This window comes from Prionailurus viverrinus, chromosome E1 (genome assembly GCF_022837055.1).
Source record: "Prionailurus viverrinus isolate Anna chromosome E1, UM_Priviv_1.0, whole genome shotgun sequence".
In the NCBI taxonomy this organism is placed as follows: Eukaryota; Metazoa; Chordata; class Mammalia; order Carnivora; family Felidae; genus Prionailurus; species Prionailurus viverrinus.
In genome coordinates this window covers 35,682,700-35,700,417 of record NC_062574.1, presented here as the reverse complement: position 1 = coordinate 35,700,417, position 17,718 = coordinate 35,682,700, and the positions used below count along the sequence as shown (strand labels likewise).

At 42.2% G+C, this 17,718-nt stretch overlaps 1 protein-coding gene across 1 annotated transcript in view; it reads left to right on the top strand.

Moving 5' to 3' along the window:
• Positions 1–8,547: 8,547 nt before the first annotated feature.
• NSF (N-ethylmaleimide sensitive factor, vesicle fusing ATPase) overlaps positions 8,548–17,718 on the top strand; it is a 149,827-nt gene continuing 140,656 nt past the window's right edge. Inside the window, exon 1 of the mRNA XM_047833305.1 lies at positions 8,548–8,647. Within this exon, the coding sequence (XP_047689261.1) occupies positions 8,636–8,647 (12 nt within the window). The 5' untranslated portion in view covers positions 8,548–8,635. The remainder of the gene's footprint in view (positions 8,648–17,718) is intronic.

Genomic DNA, 17,718 nt, shown 5'->3' with positions numbered 1-17,718 from the left:
CAGTGCCACGCGCGACCAATCAGAAAAGTAAAAGGATTTCCCATTTGCTGCGCCAATCAACTCGGAAAAATCCTTGGGATTGAACTAACCCCGGGAGCATTGGAACCAACCGGGTGGGGGCATGTGGGCGGGGCCAAGTTCATAAGGATATTTAAGGAAATTTACCGGGGTTGAGCTAAAAGTAGAAACTAGTTTGGGGCGGTGTCCTGTGTAGGAAATACCCAGACGCTGACACCGAATTTAGGCTTAAGGAAAGTTTCCTACTCAGTCTGAAGCTAGACTGCAGCCCTGCCTCTAAACAAACAGATTTTCAACAGTTGGGTAAAATACTAGCCACCTGCAGAGTTCAGATGTCACAGTACCACAGTCTTCACTTCCACTCAATAATAACTCAGTCCCTCTCAATGCCAACTTGGTTAGCTAAAAAGGTAACCAACTGCTGTAAATGATACCTAACAATAATCGAAAATGAACACCTGCTGAACACATACCGTGTGCCATGAAAGTCAAGGGCTTTACCTGCATGACCATAACGCCTCGTGAATTAGAAACTATCATTTCCATTTTACAAAGAGGAAAATTAAGTAGCCGACCACAGATAAAAGCTTAGGTCTTAATCTTTTTAGGGAAATACTTTCTGTCCTGGTCACAGTGATTGTACATATGAAAGTAAACATATAGGAGGTTTTTCTACATGACTCCTTAAACATTTTTTCTGACTATAAAAAACTTATACAAAGTTGCTTTTAAAAATACATGAAAAATGGCATTCCTCACCAGAGAGGAAGAAAAGGAGGAAGGGGAAGAGAAAAGAAAAAAATTACCCATCATTCTATCACTTAGAGGCAATCACTGATATATTTTCAATTACTTCTTTCCAGACATTCTTCTGTGCAATTTTTACATAGTTCAGATTAGGAATACATAAAACTTGGGTTTTTTCCCAGTTAGCATTTTAATCTGAACATTTTCCACATTACTTAACATTCTAACATTTCTTAAAATTTTTTTTAATGTTTATTCATTTTTGAGAGAAAGAGAAAGATAGAATGCGAGCAGGGGAGAGGCAGAGAGAGAGAGGGAGACACAGAATCTAAAGCAGGCTCCAGGCTCTGAGCTGTCAGCACAGAGCCGGATTTGGGTCTTGAACTCATGAACCATGAGATCATGACCTGAGCTGAAGTCGGATGCTCAACCCACTGAGTCACCCAGGCGCCCCAATATTTTAACATTTCTGATAGCTGTGTGATATTCCATCATACAGATATACCCTGATTTATTTAATCATTTTCAAGGAGTTCAACATTTAGATTGCGTTTAAGTTTTTCTATGTGAATAATGTTGCGGTGAACTTCCCCCCCCCCCCCCCCCCCCCCCCCGCCCAGCATTCCTTGCTATTTTTTTTCAGGAAAGAAGTCCAAAAGTGGAATCACTGGGTCAAAACATGAAGTTGTTTAAGTCTTGATAACAATTACACAGCCAAATTGTATTCTGAGTAGACTGTACAAACGAACATTCCCATCAACCAAGTGAAAACAGTGCTTACTTCATCATTTGGTAAGCTCTTTTTAATGTGTTTTGTTTGCTAATTTGATAACCACCAAAAAAAGGATCTCATGTTGGTTTCATTTTCATTTCTTTGATTACTTGTTTTTTCCCAAATGTTTACTAATACTTGTATTTCATCTACTACATCTATTCATGTCTTTCTGCTGACTTTCAAGTCAAAGATGCAAAACTGTTTTGCCAGCATCTATAAGGTTGCTTAAATGGATTCCTCATAACGTGAAAAAAGGATGAAATAGCAAAAAGCTTTTTATCTACCATTGTTTATGCCTACAGAAGGAATGTTGGAGCTAATAATAATGAGACTTTATCCCTCCACCCCTACCGACCTGAGAATACGCATTATTTTCCCAATATCTGCATTATGCCTGTGAATAAAACAAAGTCCCTGTCCACATGGCACTCAATTATTAAAGGATTACAACCATATATAGATTCACACATTAACACAGAGACATGTTTTATATACATACACACATATTTATGTTTTATCTTTTTATATGTGTTTTTTATACACACATATATGTTTCATGTATTTTTTATTATGATATGCATGGGGAATGTGTGGGAGAGGGGCTAGAAGAAAACAGCTCTAATTTGCTAGTAAGTGTATTCAGGAGACAAGGTTGTGATTTTAAGTGATCTAGAGAAAATACTGATTTCAGAGGGCAAAACTCAACTTTTTTTTTTTAAATACAAAACTGACAATTAGGAAGAAGGTTTAATTGAGATCATGGTAACTGTTCAGGGGAGGTTCATCCAGCTCAATTGTGGTGATCCAATAAATAAATTGCTACTGTAAGTGATGTTGACTGGTTTTTATTTTTTAAATTTTTTTTAATGTTTATTTATTTTTGAGAGAAAGAGAGAGAGCGCGCGCGCGCAAGTGGGGGAGGGGCAGAGAGAGAGGGAGGCACAGAATCCAAAGCAGGCTTCAGGCTCTAAGCGGTGGGCCCAGAGCCTGATGTGGGGCTCAAACCCATGAACTGTGAGATCGTGACCTGAGCCAAAGTCGGCCGCCCAAGCTCAACCCACTGAGCCACTCAGGCACCCCGGGGGCTTTTTGTTAATAGAAAAGATCACATGTCAATAGAAGGTTATTTGTACAGCATGGGAAGTACAGAGTGCTCTTGGGAGATCCTTTCACCCTGAGAAACATTTTATTTGGAGACAGCTTTCCTTCTCTAAGTTAGACTTTAAGATTAGTTAACAGCGTTACCAGTAGTATAGTATTCTTGGTAGTGGTGGTTAGTTACCTGCTGCGTAATTGCTGGATCTGGTACTAAATGTGTCAGGTACTGTGTGATAATTATCTTATCTAATTCTCACATGCAAACATTTAAGTTCAGAGAGTCTAAATCTCACATAAGATACCCACATCGCCTTTCCCCAAGTATCACTAAACTTATCCCTCTATTCTTTATTATTATTTATTTATGCCCAACATGGGGCTCAAACTCATGACCCTAAGATCAAGTGTCACATGCTCTACCTACTGAGCCAGCCAGGCGCCCCCTTAGCCCTCTATTCTGGTCACACTTCTGCTCAAGAGATGTCTTCTCCCTCTCTTGAAAAACCCTGCTGTACCTGTTCCTTGCCCTAGGAACAGCCCTCCAGAAAATTAATTCTTAGGAGAAACCTTAAGACACACCTTCACTTTTTCTCTAAAGCCTTCCTGAGAACCGCCAGATAGCCAGTATTGCCAAGCCCAGTGAGCTGCAGTTTGTGGGCCTCTAGTGTCTTAAGATTTCAGGCAACTCAGCCTTCCCAGAAGACTCTGATCCCCTTTTCTCAAAATGCGTGAAAGCTCATATCTGGGGGCGCCTGGGTGGCACAATCGAGTAAGTGTCAGACTCTTGATCTCAGCTCAGGTCATGATCTCACAGTTCGTGAGTTCGAACCCTCTGTAGGGATCTGCACTGATGCTGCGGAGCCTGCTTGGGATTCTGTCTCTCCTTCTCTCTGCCCCTCTCCTGCTTGTGCACACACTCCCGCTCTCTCTCTCTCTCAAAAAAATAAAAATTAAAAATAAATAAATAAATAAATAATAAAACTTAAAAAAAAAAAAAAAAAGACCAATCTCTGAATAATTTCTTTTCAAAGAGGTGCAAGCAGCTCTTCAGACCCACAATATTAATATGCAGGGTTAGGCAGCCCAGCAAGCGCTTTGGGGCTTGCACTGAAGGATCATCTGGTTTCCATAGCAACGTTCATTCCCTTCCATGGAGGATTCTATCATCACTCCTGCCCACTCAGACTTTCCAGAACAAATTGATTTTTGTGACTATAGGTGTTTGTCCTTGATCCTCCAAAGAGAAAAGACCTATTCATAAACAAACAAACAAACAAACAAAACAAACAAAAACAAAACAAAACCCAGAAGGCAAAAAAAAAAAACCCAAAAAACAAAAAGCCCAACAACAAAAAATCTGACTGCAGCTAGAATGCTGCATTGTATCAGCTAGTCTTCCTTTCTTTAAAAATTCCATATCGTTTCCTCATTTTGCTCCGTCCCCTGGCCTTATCCATCATTTTGGAAAATAGGTTTCTCTGACAGAAAACAAACAGATGGCAACTCCATTTTCCTAAAACTGGCAATGATGGGGCTGTAAAATGAAATTTTCAGCAAGGCTCCCTTAAGCTTAGGGCATGGGTGGCTGACCTGTGGGTTATGATTGGAGGGGCAAGAATAAGGATTATTATCCACATACAGAGAGATGTCACAATTTTTGAAATTTCACCAGTAGCGATTTGTTTCCTTAGGGAAGGCATCGCTCTCCCAGCAATATTCTCTTAAATTGCATATACTTCTGGGAGGAGTGATATATTAGGTTACTAATGCTGGAAGAACTTGGGAAAGAGAGGAGGGGGTGCAGAGGGAAGGGTATAAAAGGGCCTCTGGAGACCGCTTTTATTTGCTTTACAATGATATCTTCTACAAGAGGGGTGGGCAGCTCCTTGTCACTCACATACACACGGCCACTGGAGGATGCTCTCTGACATCTACAATGCAGTGGCGAATTCACTGCATAGCACTGTTTTCTGAAACACCTGCATGCAGTCTTACTGGAAGATCATTGAAACCCACGCCTTAAAGTGACTAAAACACCTTTCTCTCCCCCCCCATCATTCGTTTAACCCTAGAGTTTCCGCAAGCAAAAGGTAGTTTCATTCTGGGTAACATGGCAAGTGGCAAAAAGCTGCACTGCTTTATTAAATAAACTAGATGACACTGAATCAGTTCACTTCTATGTTGTTTACTATTGCCCTCATTCTTCAAAACACAGAAGAAATTTTTTCCCCCAGTTAAACTGTCACGACTGTTAAACCAAAATGTCTATGTAACCAGGTCAGGGTTCTCCAGAGAAACAGACTCAATGGATATATATTGAGATTAAATATATAATATGTATCCATATAAAATAAAAAGATTTATTGGCTCATGCAGTTGTGGAAGCTTAGGGAGTCCAAAAATTTGATAAGGGAGGCTGGCAAGCTGGAGATTCAGGAAAGAGTTGCAGTTCAAGTCTAAAGGCAGCGTGCTGGAACCAAGATGATGTGATATTGCTGATGAATTCAAAAGGCAGTCTGCTGGAAAATTTCTTGTTGCTCCAAAAAGATCAGCCTTTTAGTCAATTCAGGCCTTTGGCTGGTTAGATGCGGCCCACCCACATTATGGAGAGCAATCTACTTTACTCACAATCCATGGGTTTAAATGTAAATCTCATCTAAAAATATCCTCGTGGAAAAACATGCTGCATAATGTTTGACCAAGTATCTGGGCACTGTGACCCAGCCAAACTGATACATAAAATTGGCCATCACACGGAGTCACCCAGTAGCTATGTTCAACAAGAACTGATCTTGATCAAATCCTCACTACCCACTTCCCACTATTCACTGCTACTTTATCCTAGATACTGCTATATCCAATTCCTTACTAGGTCATTATCTTTCGCACTCTCATTTGAGGTACCTACTACCCCTTTCCTCTCCGGCTCTATCCCTAGTCTCACCTCATCCACCTCCTGGTTCCCCTAAAACACCCTCCAGCCCTTAGAAAATGATGTCAGTCATTTATACTTTAGGATGAATTTAGGGATGCCAAGCTGGCTCAGTCACTAGGGCACGTGACTTCTGATCTCAGGGCCATGAGTTCGAGCCCCATGTTGGGCATTTTTAAAAAGAAGGTTAAATTTATTTTATTTATTATTATTTTTAAATTTTTTAAACATTTATTTACTTCTGAGAAAGAGAGGGAGACAGAGACAGAACATGAGCAGGGAAGGGGCAGAGACAGACAGAAACACAGAATTCAAAGCAGGCTCTAGGCTCTGAGCCATCAGCACAAAGCCCGATGTGGGGCTTGAACTCACAAGCCATGAGATCATGACCTGAGCTGAAGTCAGATACTTAACTGACTGAGTCACCCAGGCGCCCCAAAAGAAGGATAAATTTAAATCATTGTTAGCTGTCTTACCTATTTTCTCATTGTAAAAGGAAAGCTTGTTAAAAAGGTTTTAGGATTAACGAAGAGCTGAGGGAAGTATTTTTTTTGAGGAAGGGAAAGGAAAAGGAAAGTGACCACACACACACAAATGAAGACAAAGGGGAACAGCCAGATTTTGCCTAAGACAGAAGCCCGGATAAACTCCAGGGGTCTAGATAATTCAGGAATGGTCTTTTCAAGGTGACACCATTGCAGTAAATCCACTGTTTTCTTTCTTCCTCAGGATAGTCACGATTGCATTTGCTCGGGGAGAGACAGCATCTGACCGATGGAGCTTGGGTTCTGTGCTCCCTCCTGGGCCAGGGGATGGCAGGGCACTTTGTCTGACAATATTTCCAAGCTGCATGAGCTGGAAGAACTGTGACTAGGAAAGGGGGACATGGATTTGGGGCAGCACAATATTTATTGTCTATTGACTATCTCTGTAAGGATTGCTCAAAGGTGTTGCAGAATCAGCTCCACTAGATCTAAGATAACCTTGAATATCAGAGCAAGGCACAGACAGGAAGCACAGACACGGAGACAGCTTGGAGCAAGGTCTCAGAATCCTTTTGCTCCAGCTGGATACTAAGCACCTTAAGGACAAGAGCTCATGTTTCCCGAGAGCTTCTTTGGTACACCGACCTGCAGGATTGTGCACATGACTCTTGAATTTATACCACTTGTGAGATGCTACATAGGACTGCTTATCACGGGTATACATGCTCTAAGGAGACACATTGGAACCCAACAAGGAGGCCTATCTTTCCTAGGTGGAAAGTGTTCCTCCTCGTTGGACACATTAAACACATTTTCCCTTACAATCTATTTTACTCAGTAACAAACCAGCAGTATAAATATATGTGCATTACTCTCTGGCCTTGAAAATCACAGGAGGTCATTGGACTGAGAACCACTGTCATCTTCTGGATCCGTTTGGTAAATCTTTTTGATGCAGCGAGTCAAATTCAAAGTATCAAAAAATGTAAGACACAACCGTGAAGCTCATCTAATTATACCTCTCACTTTGTGAAGACAGTAAGGAAACTGGGGCTCAGAGAGGTTAAGGGATATGGCAAGTGAGTTGGCAGAGAAAGAATAGGGATAAGAAACCAAGCCTCCAGTCTCCCCAGTTCATTCTGATTATTTATGTAGTTTTTGCAGGTTAATAGATCAGAGTTCAACCAGTTGTCTTCCCTGATAAACTCTGACTCACTGATGATCTAGCTAACATCTGATTTGTTCAATAAAGCAGGATGGTTCTCAGGTACAGTGTGAGAGTTTATAAAACTGATCTTTTTACTTCTGTCCCTGGCCTGCCTTCAGGTCACTTGCTCATTTTTATTCTCAATTTTAAACCACTAAGCAAGCCCAGCTCTTCTAATTTTTTTCCTTGGCTCATGTTGGAAAAACTTTTTTTTTTTTCCTAATCATCTGTGAGAAATGAAAGATAACAAATTCTGTTGTTTCTCCTTGTCTTGTGTAAATATGGAGAAAATTTAAGCTAGCAGGGGCAAGGGCAATAAAAGCATCAAGAAAACTGTTAGGCAGAATCTCAACCTTCTTGCATAGCGCTGCTGCTGTTACTATTATTTATCCTATTATTGTCCCCTAGTCGTCTTTTTTTTTTTTTTTTTTTTTTTAATTCTTTCTAAGCAGGCTCCATGCCCAATGTGGGGCTTGAACTCACGACCCCGAGATCAAGAATCACACACGCTATTGGCTGAGCCTCTAGGCGCCCCTATTATCCTCTATTCTGAGATTCCAGTGAGGAAATAGTATAGTGGCTACATCGACGTAAAAAATGGATGAGTTTACGGCATATTTCACTCAAATTCTACCCTAGGGTCTAAAGTGAAACAACCCTGGGGAATGACAAAGATTGCTAAAAACACTACCTTTATAAATAAATATACTTAATAGTGAAGTTAAAAATATAGAAGAGAAAGTTCTAGAAATAATCACAATTCACTTTCAAAACTGATGAAAATACTGCGTTTTCCAGGCTACACATAAGCTAAATATAAAGGCCAACGCTGATAATCTCCAGGAGCTAGGTAAACAAGCTCGCCTACAGAGAAAAGCTTGAATTAAGAACTTGAATTCAGAACCAACTGTACCCGTGTCGGGCGCTCTTAAGCACCTTTTCACATTTCAGTGGGTCTGGAAGCAGAAAGGCCGTTCCTGGGCAAGCGGCAACGGGCAAAGAGAAACAAGGCTAAGTAATTAAAGCAGCAAAGGCCTTGCTACAAAGTCCAGCGCAAACGGCCAGATGGGACAAGATTCGCAAAAGAAGCCTTTGAGAAGTCGCCCGGGGACAGGCACTCGAAAAAACCAAGTCACTGCACCCACCGCTCGCGCTCAAGATGGCGTCACCGCCCCGCCCTCCCCAGGCGGCCCCGGAGCTCGCACGCGCCCTGCGGGGCGGGGACGCCAGGGACGTGGCCGGGCGCGCGCGCGGCCTCAAGGCGGCTGCGCGCCTGCGCGAGGGCGGGCGGCGGGCGCGCGCGCGCGCGCGCGGCGGGGGCGGGCTTTACTGAGCGCCCAGCTGCAGTCGCCGAGCCGGACGTGTCCGCGAAGATGGCGGGCCGGGTGAGTGCCGGCCCCGGAGCTACGGCTCGAGGCGGGGGTGCCGGGCTCGCGGGTACTCCGAGGTCCAGCCGGCTCCAGGGGAGGGGGAGTGAGTCCGAGCAAATGGGAAATTGGAGGGGGCGGCAAGCCGGAGAAGGGCATGCGGGTGAGAAGGGGGAGCGGCGGCAGGGGATTAGCCCTCCTCGGAAACTCCATCTCTCTAAGGAAGCTCTAGGGGAGGTGACCCCCCTCACTACCCACCCCGGTCTCCTGGGTCTCCCTTAATTCTCCCTTCCCATCCCTTGGGGCTTGTTACCCGCGTCCCCCAAGGCAACCGCAGGGTTGTGGCCGTCCCAGCCCCGTCGGACCGGCTCTGGGGGTTTCTCCGCACCCCCTTGCGAGGGCTTATTAGGTACAGCCGCTGAAATAACTGCGGGGGATCCGTCTGCTGCGTTGGGGAGAGGGCTTTGGGAAGGAACATTAGGGACCCATTTCTGCCTTAGAGTGAAAGGTCTTAGGAGAGGAGGAGGGGGTGCAAATGACTTTTAGTGTTAAAGCCCAGCCATCTAGGGGACCTGTCACTGTCGGATCAGGCAGGAATGTCTTTAGCTTGGAATAGGGATGCATTGGGGGTGTCGCGGCTTGTTTTTATGAATGACAGTCGCTTTGAATGCAGCAGAATATGTGGTAGTTTCAGGGTTTTAAATTTTACTTCCTCCTTGAGCCTCCTAAGATCGCGGTGTAGTATGGGTTTGGCAAGGGGAGGTAGGGCTGGTACTGTGCTGTACTGCAGAGTGCGTTGAGCTGAAAGCCCTCTGAGGGATGGATCCTGCCCAGAGATGACACTGGTCATCATCCTGGGGACATTAACTGCGTCACTGGGGATAAGGATGTGCTTGACTGATTTATTTATACCGGAATATTTGAACAAGTTTGCATAGATTTATGCATGCATACAAATGTCCAATCTAAAAGGAATTGTAAATCGTGAGATTATGGAGTGAGAAGAGACCTTAAAGGTCATTTAATTTGACCTCTTCCTCTTCCTTTTTCCCATAGTCTCTCCTTTTATCTATCCACCCGTGCTTCAGATTCTCTTTTCCCACCTAAGACACCCTACTCCTGTGTATTCACCTGTTCCCTCTTAACATGCTTAAGCTTCTCCCATCTTAAGACAAACCCTCCCTTCACCCCCACAGCTGTCCCGTTGTCTCTTCCCACTTTTCAGCCAGAAATTTTGATAGAGTTGTGTACATTTATTGTCTCCCATTTGTTTACCACTTTCCTACCCCTCAGCCCGCCCACTGCAGTCTGATTTCTGGCCCTATCATTCTACTGAAATGTGTCCCTAAACTTAATTGACATTTTCAGTTCTTTGTCTGACTTGCTGTCTCCACAGCATTTGCCATCGTTGCCCATTGCCTCCATGGAAAACGCTCTTCCCATGGCTTCTGTGCAGCCTTGCTCCGGTTTTTACTCAGACCTCTCTTTTGCAGACTCACCCTCCTCTACCCTGTTATTCAATGCAGATATTCCTCAAGGCTGTCTTCTCACTCCGTTTTCTCTTCAGGCATTCTCTTCACCTACCCTTCTATGCCCACGATGCTCAGTATTTTACTCCCAGTCCAGACTTATCCTTTAAGTTCCAGATCAATATGCCGGACTGCCTATTTAAAACCAAGGCATCTCAAAGTCTACTGTTCAAATCTAAACCCACCTAATTAGTACTTTCTCTGTTTTCTATTTCAGTGAATGGCACCACCTTCCGTGCACTTACATAAGCTGGAAACCAGGGTGGGGTGGGGTGGTGATGGTGGCGGTCATGGTCATCCTTCATACCGCCTCTCTCCCCTCACATCGTCTGCCCCGCTGTAAAATTCATCACTGAGTTCTGTTCTGCGCCCCGCGCGCTCCCCACCCCAGCCCCTCACAAAAAAGGGTATTATTAGGGCCAAAGAATCTGTCTTGGGCATTGCTGCTTTAAACTATACCCAAAGAAGCCACTGGAATGGTCATGTGGGTTCCATCATTTTAACATATCCTAAAAATCTCTTCAATCTGTCCACCTCTCTACATCTTCATTTCCACCTCATTTCCCCAAACTACCATCATTTGTGGTCTGGACTACTTTGGAAAGCTCGCTAGAGGTCTCTTTACAACATTTTCCACATTGATTATTTCCTCCCGTGCCTGTTGCTACTTAAACCCCTACCTCAGTAGCATCGAGTTACTTTTGGGAGAACATCAAATCCGAACTGGGCCTTTAAGGCTCTTTGTGGTTCCACTCCTGCTTCTCTGTACTCATTCTCTTACTCTCTCTGCTCAGGTTATATAAGAATTCAGTTCCTTGAACTTTAGTAGTTTTTCTTACCACAAGGTCTTTGCATGTGCTGTTTCCTTTCTTTGTAATGTTCTGTTCCCAACCATTTACCTCCTACTCATAGATCACTCATGTACTCGAGAGAAGCGTGTTCTGATCCCACACAAGTCAGGATCCTTTGTTACATGCCTTTGAACAACTGTATGCCTTTCGTTAGAGATTTAACGGTGATTTACAATTTTTTAAATGTTTATTTATTTTTTGAGAGAGAGAGAGAAAGAGAGAGACAGAGCACGAGTGGGGAAGGGGCAGAGAGAGGGAGACGCATAATCTGAAGCAGGCTGCAGGCTCCGAGCTGTCAGCACAGAGCCCTATGCAAGGCTGAAACCCATGAAACCGTGATATTGTGACCTGAGCTGAAGTCAGACGCTTAACCTACTGAGCCATCCAGTCGCCCCAGCTGTTTGTCATTTTAAATATGTTGATGTGATTATTTGCCTTTACTATTTATCTTCCATGAAAGAAGAGGCCATGTTAGTTTTTTACCATCATCATCTGTGCTTTGCACACTGCCTGGGACCTAGGAGCTCAATACATTTTTGTTTATTTATTTTTTAATTTATTTTTTAATGTTTATTTATTACTGAGAGAGAGAGACAGCATGAGCATAGGCGGGGTAGAGAGAGGGGGAGACACAGAATCAGAAGCAGACTCCAGGCTCCGAGCTGTTAGCACAGGGCCTGACACGGGGCTCGAACCCACAAACCATGAGATCATGACCTGAGCCGCAGTCAGAGGCTTAACCGACTGAGCCACCTAGGCGCCCCACATTTTTGTTTAAATTGAGCCTAGGGGTGCCAGGTGGCTCAGTCGGTTAAGCCTCTGACTTCGGCTCAGGTCATGATCTCATGGTTTCTGAGTTCAAGCCCTGCGTTGGGCTCTGCTGACAGCTCAGAGCCAGGAGCCTGCTTCAGATTCTGTGTCTCTTCTCTCTGCCCCTACCCCATTCACTCTCTGTCTCATAAATAATTGTTAAAAAAAAAAAAAAATTAAAACGAGTCTCATCTAGCCTGGGTGGCTCAGTCAGGTAAGTGTCTGAACTCTTGGTTTCGGCTCTGATCATGAGCTAAAACTCACAGTTTGTGAATTCGAGCCCCCTGTCGAGCTCCACGCTGACAGCAGGGATCCTGCTTGGGATTCTCTCTCTCCCTCTTTCTCTGGCGCTTCCTGCTACCCCCTGCACACGTGCACTCTCCTCCCCCCCCCACCCCCCCCCCCCGCCCCAAAATAAATAAATAAATTTAGAATGAATTTAACCTAATCTGTGTGTGAATACTCTACCAATAGAGAGTGCAGACCATTAAAGCTAGCCCATTTTAGTGTCATGTTAGGCCTTTTTTGTATGGAGTTCCATGTAATTTTTAGATAGATATGATTTCTGCTCTTTAGACATAGAACTAAAGAAAACAGTTTCTTTTCCATGTGACAGCTCCTCTGATATTTTAAGACAGGTTACAAATTCTCTCAGGTTTTCTCTTTTGCAAATTAAACATCTCCAATTCCTCAAATATTCTCTATTCCAAACCCTTCATCATTTGGGTTACCTTCCTTTGGAAATGCTGTTTTACCAATGTTTCTTCTAAAATGTGCCCCAACTAGAACACAATGATTAGTGAAGAATGTGCTGAACTCTTATTCTCTTGAGCTGGACACTAGTGTTATTAATACAGGATAAAATTGTGTTCACTTTTTTTTTAATGTCTATTTATTTTTCAGAGAGAGACAGAGCATGTGTGGGTGAGGGGCAGAGAGACAGGGAGACAGAGAATCTGAAGCAGGTTCCAGGCTTTGAGCTGTCAGCATAGAGCCGATGCGGGGCTCAAGCTCACGAACCACAAGATCATGACCTGAGCCAAAGTTGGACGCTTAACCAACTGAGCCACCCAGGCACCCCGTATTCGCTTTTTTCTGCAGTAAATCACACTCTTGGCTTATAATGAGCTTGCAGTCAATTAAAACTCTCATGAGCCTGGAGCCTGCTTCGGATTCTTTGTCTCCCTCTCTCTCTGACCCTCCCCCGTGCGTGCTCTCTCTCTTTCTTTCAAGGATAAATGAACGTTAAAAAAATTTTTTTTTTAAATTGGCTCTCCCATCCCCTTGTAGGTATTGTGCAGTTGGTTTATTGAACCTCAGTATAAAACCTTACATTTATCCCCTTTACAATTCAGTTTTTTGGAGGGTTAGGGCCTACCTATTACTTGTTCAAGGTCTTCTTGATTCTGCGATTCTTTTATGCAACACAGCTCTGTCTGCCAATTTTGTTTTCACGTGTAGGTTTTAAAATCATGACTTCTGTGTCTACAGTCAAGTCATTATTAAAAAGGAGAATGAGGTGGGTCAGAAATAACCCGTGAGCATGCTGTTAGAGACCTTCTTCTAGGCTGATGCAGATCAAGATACCTTGGGTGCTATCACTTAAATACAAACCTATCTCGTTTACTTCTGACAAAACCACCTGCAAGCTAGGTAGTATTAATATTGTTTCACTCAGAGAGAGAGGCTCAGTAATTTGCCAGCTTCACAAGAAGCAGGGTCAAGGTATGAATTCAGCTCTGTTTGTTACTATTACCTGCTTCACCAACTTAGTTGTAATGGTATAGGGAAGAGTAGATTCACCTTAGCTAGAACTTTTGGAGGTTGCTGCCAAAGTTTGATTTTCAAAAACTACCTTCTGTCTTTTGGAAAATCTGATTGGCCTGTCTATCTTTGGCCCCTCTCTGTCTCCTATCTTGTGATAATCATAATTTCCTAGTAACTATTGATGTTTAGCAAATAGAGTTAGCCTTGTTGTAATACTTTTTAAATGGGTTCTGAATTTCCTTTTTAGGGGGGAAAAGCTATTTTGAATTATTGCTTTTGGTTAGTTTAATTTTGACATTCTGATATTTTGTAGATGGTATTTATATTCACTTTGTAATTGAAGGTGGTTTTTGGTTTTTTTTTCCCCCTGTTGTATCACTGATTGTTGCTGTTGGTAGCTTTAGTAACCTGTATATCTTGTCCTCTGCTGTTTTGGCCAAAAAAGGGCAGCATCGTGTTTAATTTATCTGGGAAATTGGCTTAACAATGAAATGTGTGATGTTATTCAGTATATAGCATTTAGGTCATCAGAAATTGACTAATCCTAAAATATCTTGAAGCTCCTAATCTGAAAAGCAAAGAACCTTGGGGCACCTGGCTGGCTCATTCAGTGGAGTGTGTGACTCTTGATCTCAGGGTTGTAAGTTCAAACCTCAGGTTGGGTGTAGAGATTGCTTAAAAAAATAAAAATTTTGAAAGGCAAAGAACCTAAAAGAAAAATTTTAACTTTTTTTTTTTTTTTTTTAGTATATTTACTGTATGAAAAAAATATGGAATTGTAAGTTGGATACATTTTGTAATAAATGATGAATCGATTTAAACTTGCTTGGTTTCCTTTGGCCTTTCAAAACGATTCAATTAGGTAGTAACTATTCTTGGCTGTTTTACATTTTTGCTGGTAATAAAGCAGATTCTACAGTTCAATTCTTATTACTTACGTTGAAGGCAGACTCTTATTTATAAACGAACTCCACAGACAGACGGCTACCGCTGCCCCAGGCCTCCACACTGTCTGTCAGAACTCTTATGCTACAGCTTCTTTGGAACCGTGGAATCAGAAGTAGAGGAAAGAAAGAATCTGAAATACAGCCTTACTTGCTTGGGAGAGCTGACTCTGAGTAGGCAGAGGCTCCTTAGTAAAGTTGCTCCAGTGGTGTGGCCTTCTGGGCCTCTTATACCATCAGCACCACCTAGTTACTGAAAAGAAAAGTAGAAGGGCTTATCACGTCGCCCGGGCTTTTTGTACTCTGTCTTTTAAAATTGCCAGACATCTCACTTGCCAGAGGTTCCATAGTCTCTTTCTGAAAATACGCCTACGTTAATGCAAATAAATCCAATGGATCACTTCATGAATTCTTACACCTAGTTGAGGTAATTTGTTGTGAAGAAATAGGAGTAGGGTGATGTTAAATAGGAATCTAAGGGAGAGAACTGTCTTAGGAGTTGAAAGAGGTGTAGAGGGGCGCCTGGGTAGCTCAGTCGGTTGAGCGTCCGACTTCGGCTCAGGTCATGATCTCACGTTCTGTGAGTTCGAGCCCCGCGTCGGGCTCTGTGCTGACAGCTCAGAGCCTGGAGCCTGTTTCAGATTCTGTGTCTCCCTCTCTCTGACCCTCCCCCGTTCATGCTCTGTCTCTGTCTCAGAAATGAATAAACGTTAAAAAAAAAAAAAATTAAAAAAAAAAAAAAAAAAAGAAAGATGTTAGAGGTAAAATTTACCTAATATCGGTTTTGATGAGGGCAGGCTAGTGTATTTAGTATTAGTATCAGTTACTACAGTGATGAAACTTTTGTAGCCTAGTCTAGAACTGTAGCCATTGGTAACCTTTTGTGAGTGAACAACATCTTTTTGTAAATTGGGGATAGCTTATGTGCAATACCACAAGTCAAAACAAGTAATACAGAATGTTTTGTAGTCTTGTTTCCTAAATCAAAGTCATGGTATCTAAAGTGTATCAACTTTGTGCAGCCTTACATGCAGTAGTTATTGTTTTTGTATGTTACTTTACTGGAGATTTTTTAAAGTATCTTCAAATGCTGTAGATTTTAGAAAACAAAAAGGAAGTCTTTATAGCACTATTAAATACCTTTTTGAAACCAGAGGAATTTATGCTTAAAATGGGTGGATTTTTTCAAGTATTTAAATGAAGGTGCAGAGGCATAAGGTGAAAGTATATTATTGTGGTGTTGAAAATTCTTGAATTGGCAGAACAGTGAACCCTTAGAAACCTCTGCATTGGCCATGCACTAGACACTTGCTATAATGCAGTTCTTAAGGATCTGTACTCTGGGTATTGTATCTCAGGTAAAAATCTCTCTCTCTCTCTGAGGCTTTTTACTTATTTTTATTTATTTTTTTTTTTAATTTTTTTTTTCAACGTTTATTTATTTTTGGGACAGAGAGAGACAGAGCATGAACGGGGGAGGGGCAGAGAGAGAGGGAGACACAGAATCGGAAACAGGCTCCAGGCTCTGAGCCATCAGCCCAGAGCCTGACGCGGGGCTCGAACTCCCGGACCGCGAGATCGTGACCTGGCTGAAGTCGGACGCTTAACCAACTGCGCCACCCAGGCGCCCCCCCATTATTTTTTTAAAGATTTATTTCTTTAATCTCTACACCCAATGTGGGGCTTGAATTCACAACCCCGGGATCAAGAGTCACTTATTCTATTGACTGAGCCAGTCAGGCATACCAGTAAAAATCTCTTTATGAGATTCTTTTTCATACTTTAATATTAATACCCTTGAATGGGCTCTGAGGTCTACATTATACTACCTTCAGTTTCCTAGTGATTTAATCTTATAATTTCCAACTTTTTATGGTGGAAACTAAATATTCCCTTCATGACTATAACTGTTTCTAGAAGTTCTATGCACCCAAACGAGTATAATTTATATACATTTTAAGAGATTTCAAGCATGCTGAAAAATAACATATATATCCATATGCTCACCTTCCAGATTTAAGTGGTAACATATTGTGATATTTGTTTCAGAACTTGAATTTTTAGAAATAAAACATTGCAGATCGAATTGAATCCCTTTTGATTCTCCTTTGGATTCCACTACCCTTTTCCAGAAATAACCACTCTCCTAAAGTTGGTATAGATCCTTTCTGTGCACATTTATGTATGTTTGTGCCCATAAGTAATATATTTTGTGTGTTTTACTCTGTGTGTATGGTGTCATACTGTATCTTTCCTTCTGCAACCTGCATTTTTAAAATTTAAAATGGCATTTGAAATTTAGTCATGTTGGTATATAGAGAACCAGTTAATTCTGTTTACTACGTAGTATTCTATTTTGTGAATATACCAAAATTATCTGTTTTATTATCTGAAGATAATTTAAGTGGCTTCTAATTTTTTTCTGGAGTGCACATTCTTTTATATGTCTCCTTACATACATATGTAAGAATTTCTTTAGGATATATGCCTAGAGACATGGACATTGCTACGTAGAATTGCTGGGTGATGAGTTACCTTTGTCTTTACCTGGTTATACCAGTTTGCAGTCTTGCCAGCATTATACGAGTGCCTGTTACTCATGTCCTTTCCAGCACTTAACATTGCAGACATTTTAGCTTTTACAATATGATGGATGTAAACAATCTTATTTGCATTTTTTTCCTAATGTCTCGTGAGATTGAGCAGTTTTCATATTGGTCATTGGGATTTCCTCTTTTGTGAATCACCTTTGCCCATTTTTACTGTTGGGCCATTAGCAATTTTTAAAAAATCGATTTGTAGAGTTTTCCTTTTCTAGGGACTAAATTATGCTTTGGAATCTAATTCTTTTTTTTTTTTTTTTAACATTTATTTATTTTTGAGAGACAGCAGGGGAGGGGCAGAGAGAGAGGGAGACACAGAATCTGAAGCAGTCTCCAGGCTCTGAGCTGTCAGCACAGAGCCTGTCATGGGGCTTGAACTCACGAACTGTGAGATCATGACCTGGGCCGAAGTCAGAGGCTTAACTGACTGAGCCACCCAGGTGCCCCTCTTTTTTTTTTTTTTTTTTTTTTTAATGTTCATTTATTTTTGAGAGAGAGAGAGAGAGCATGTGAGCTTGCATCAGTGGGGGAGGGGCAGAGAGAGTGGGAGACAGTATCCCAAGCAGGCTTTGTGCTGACAGTAGA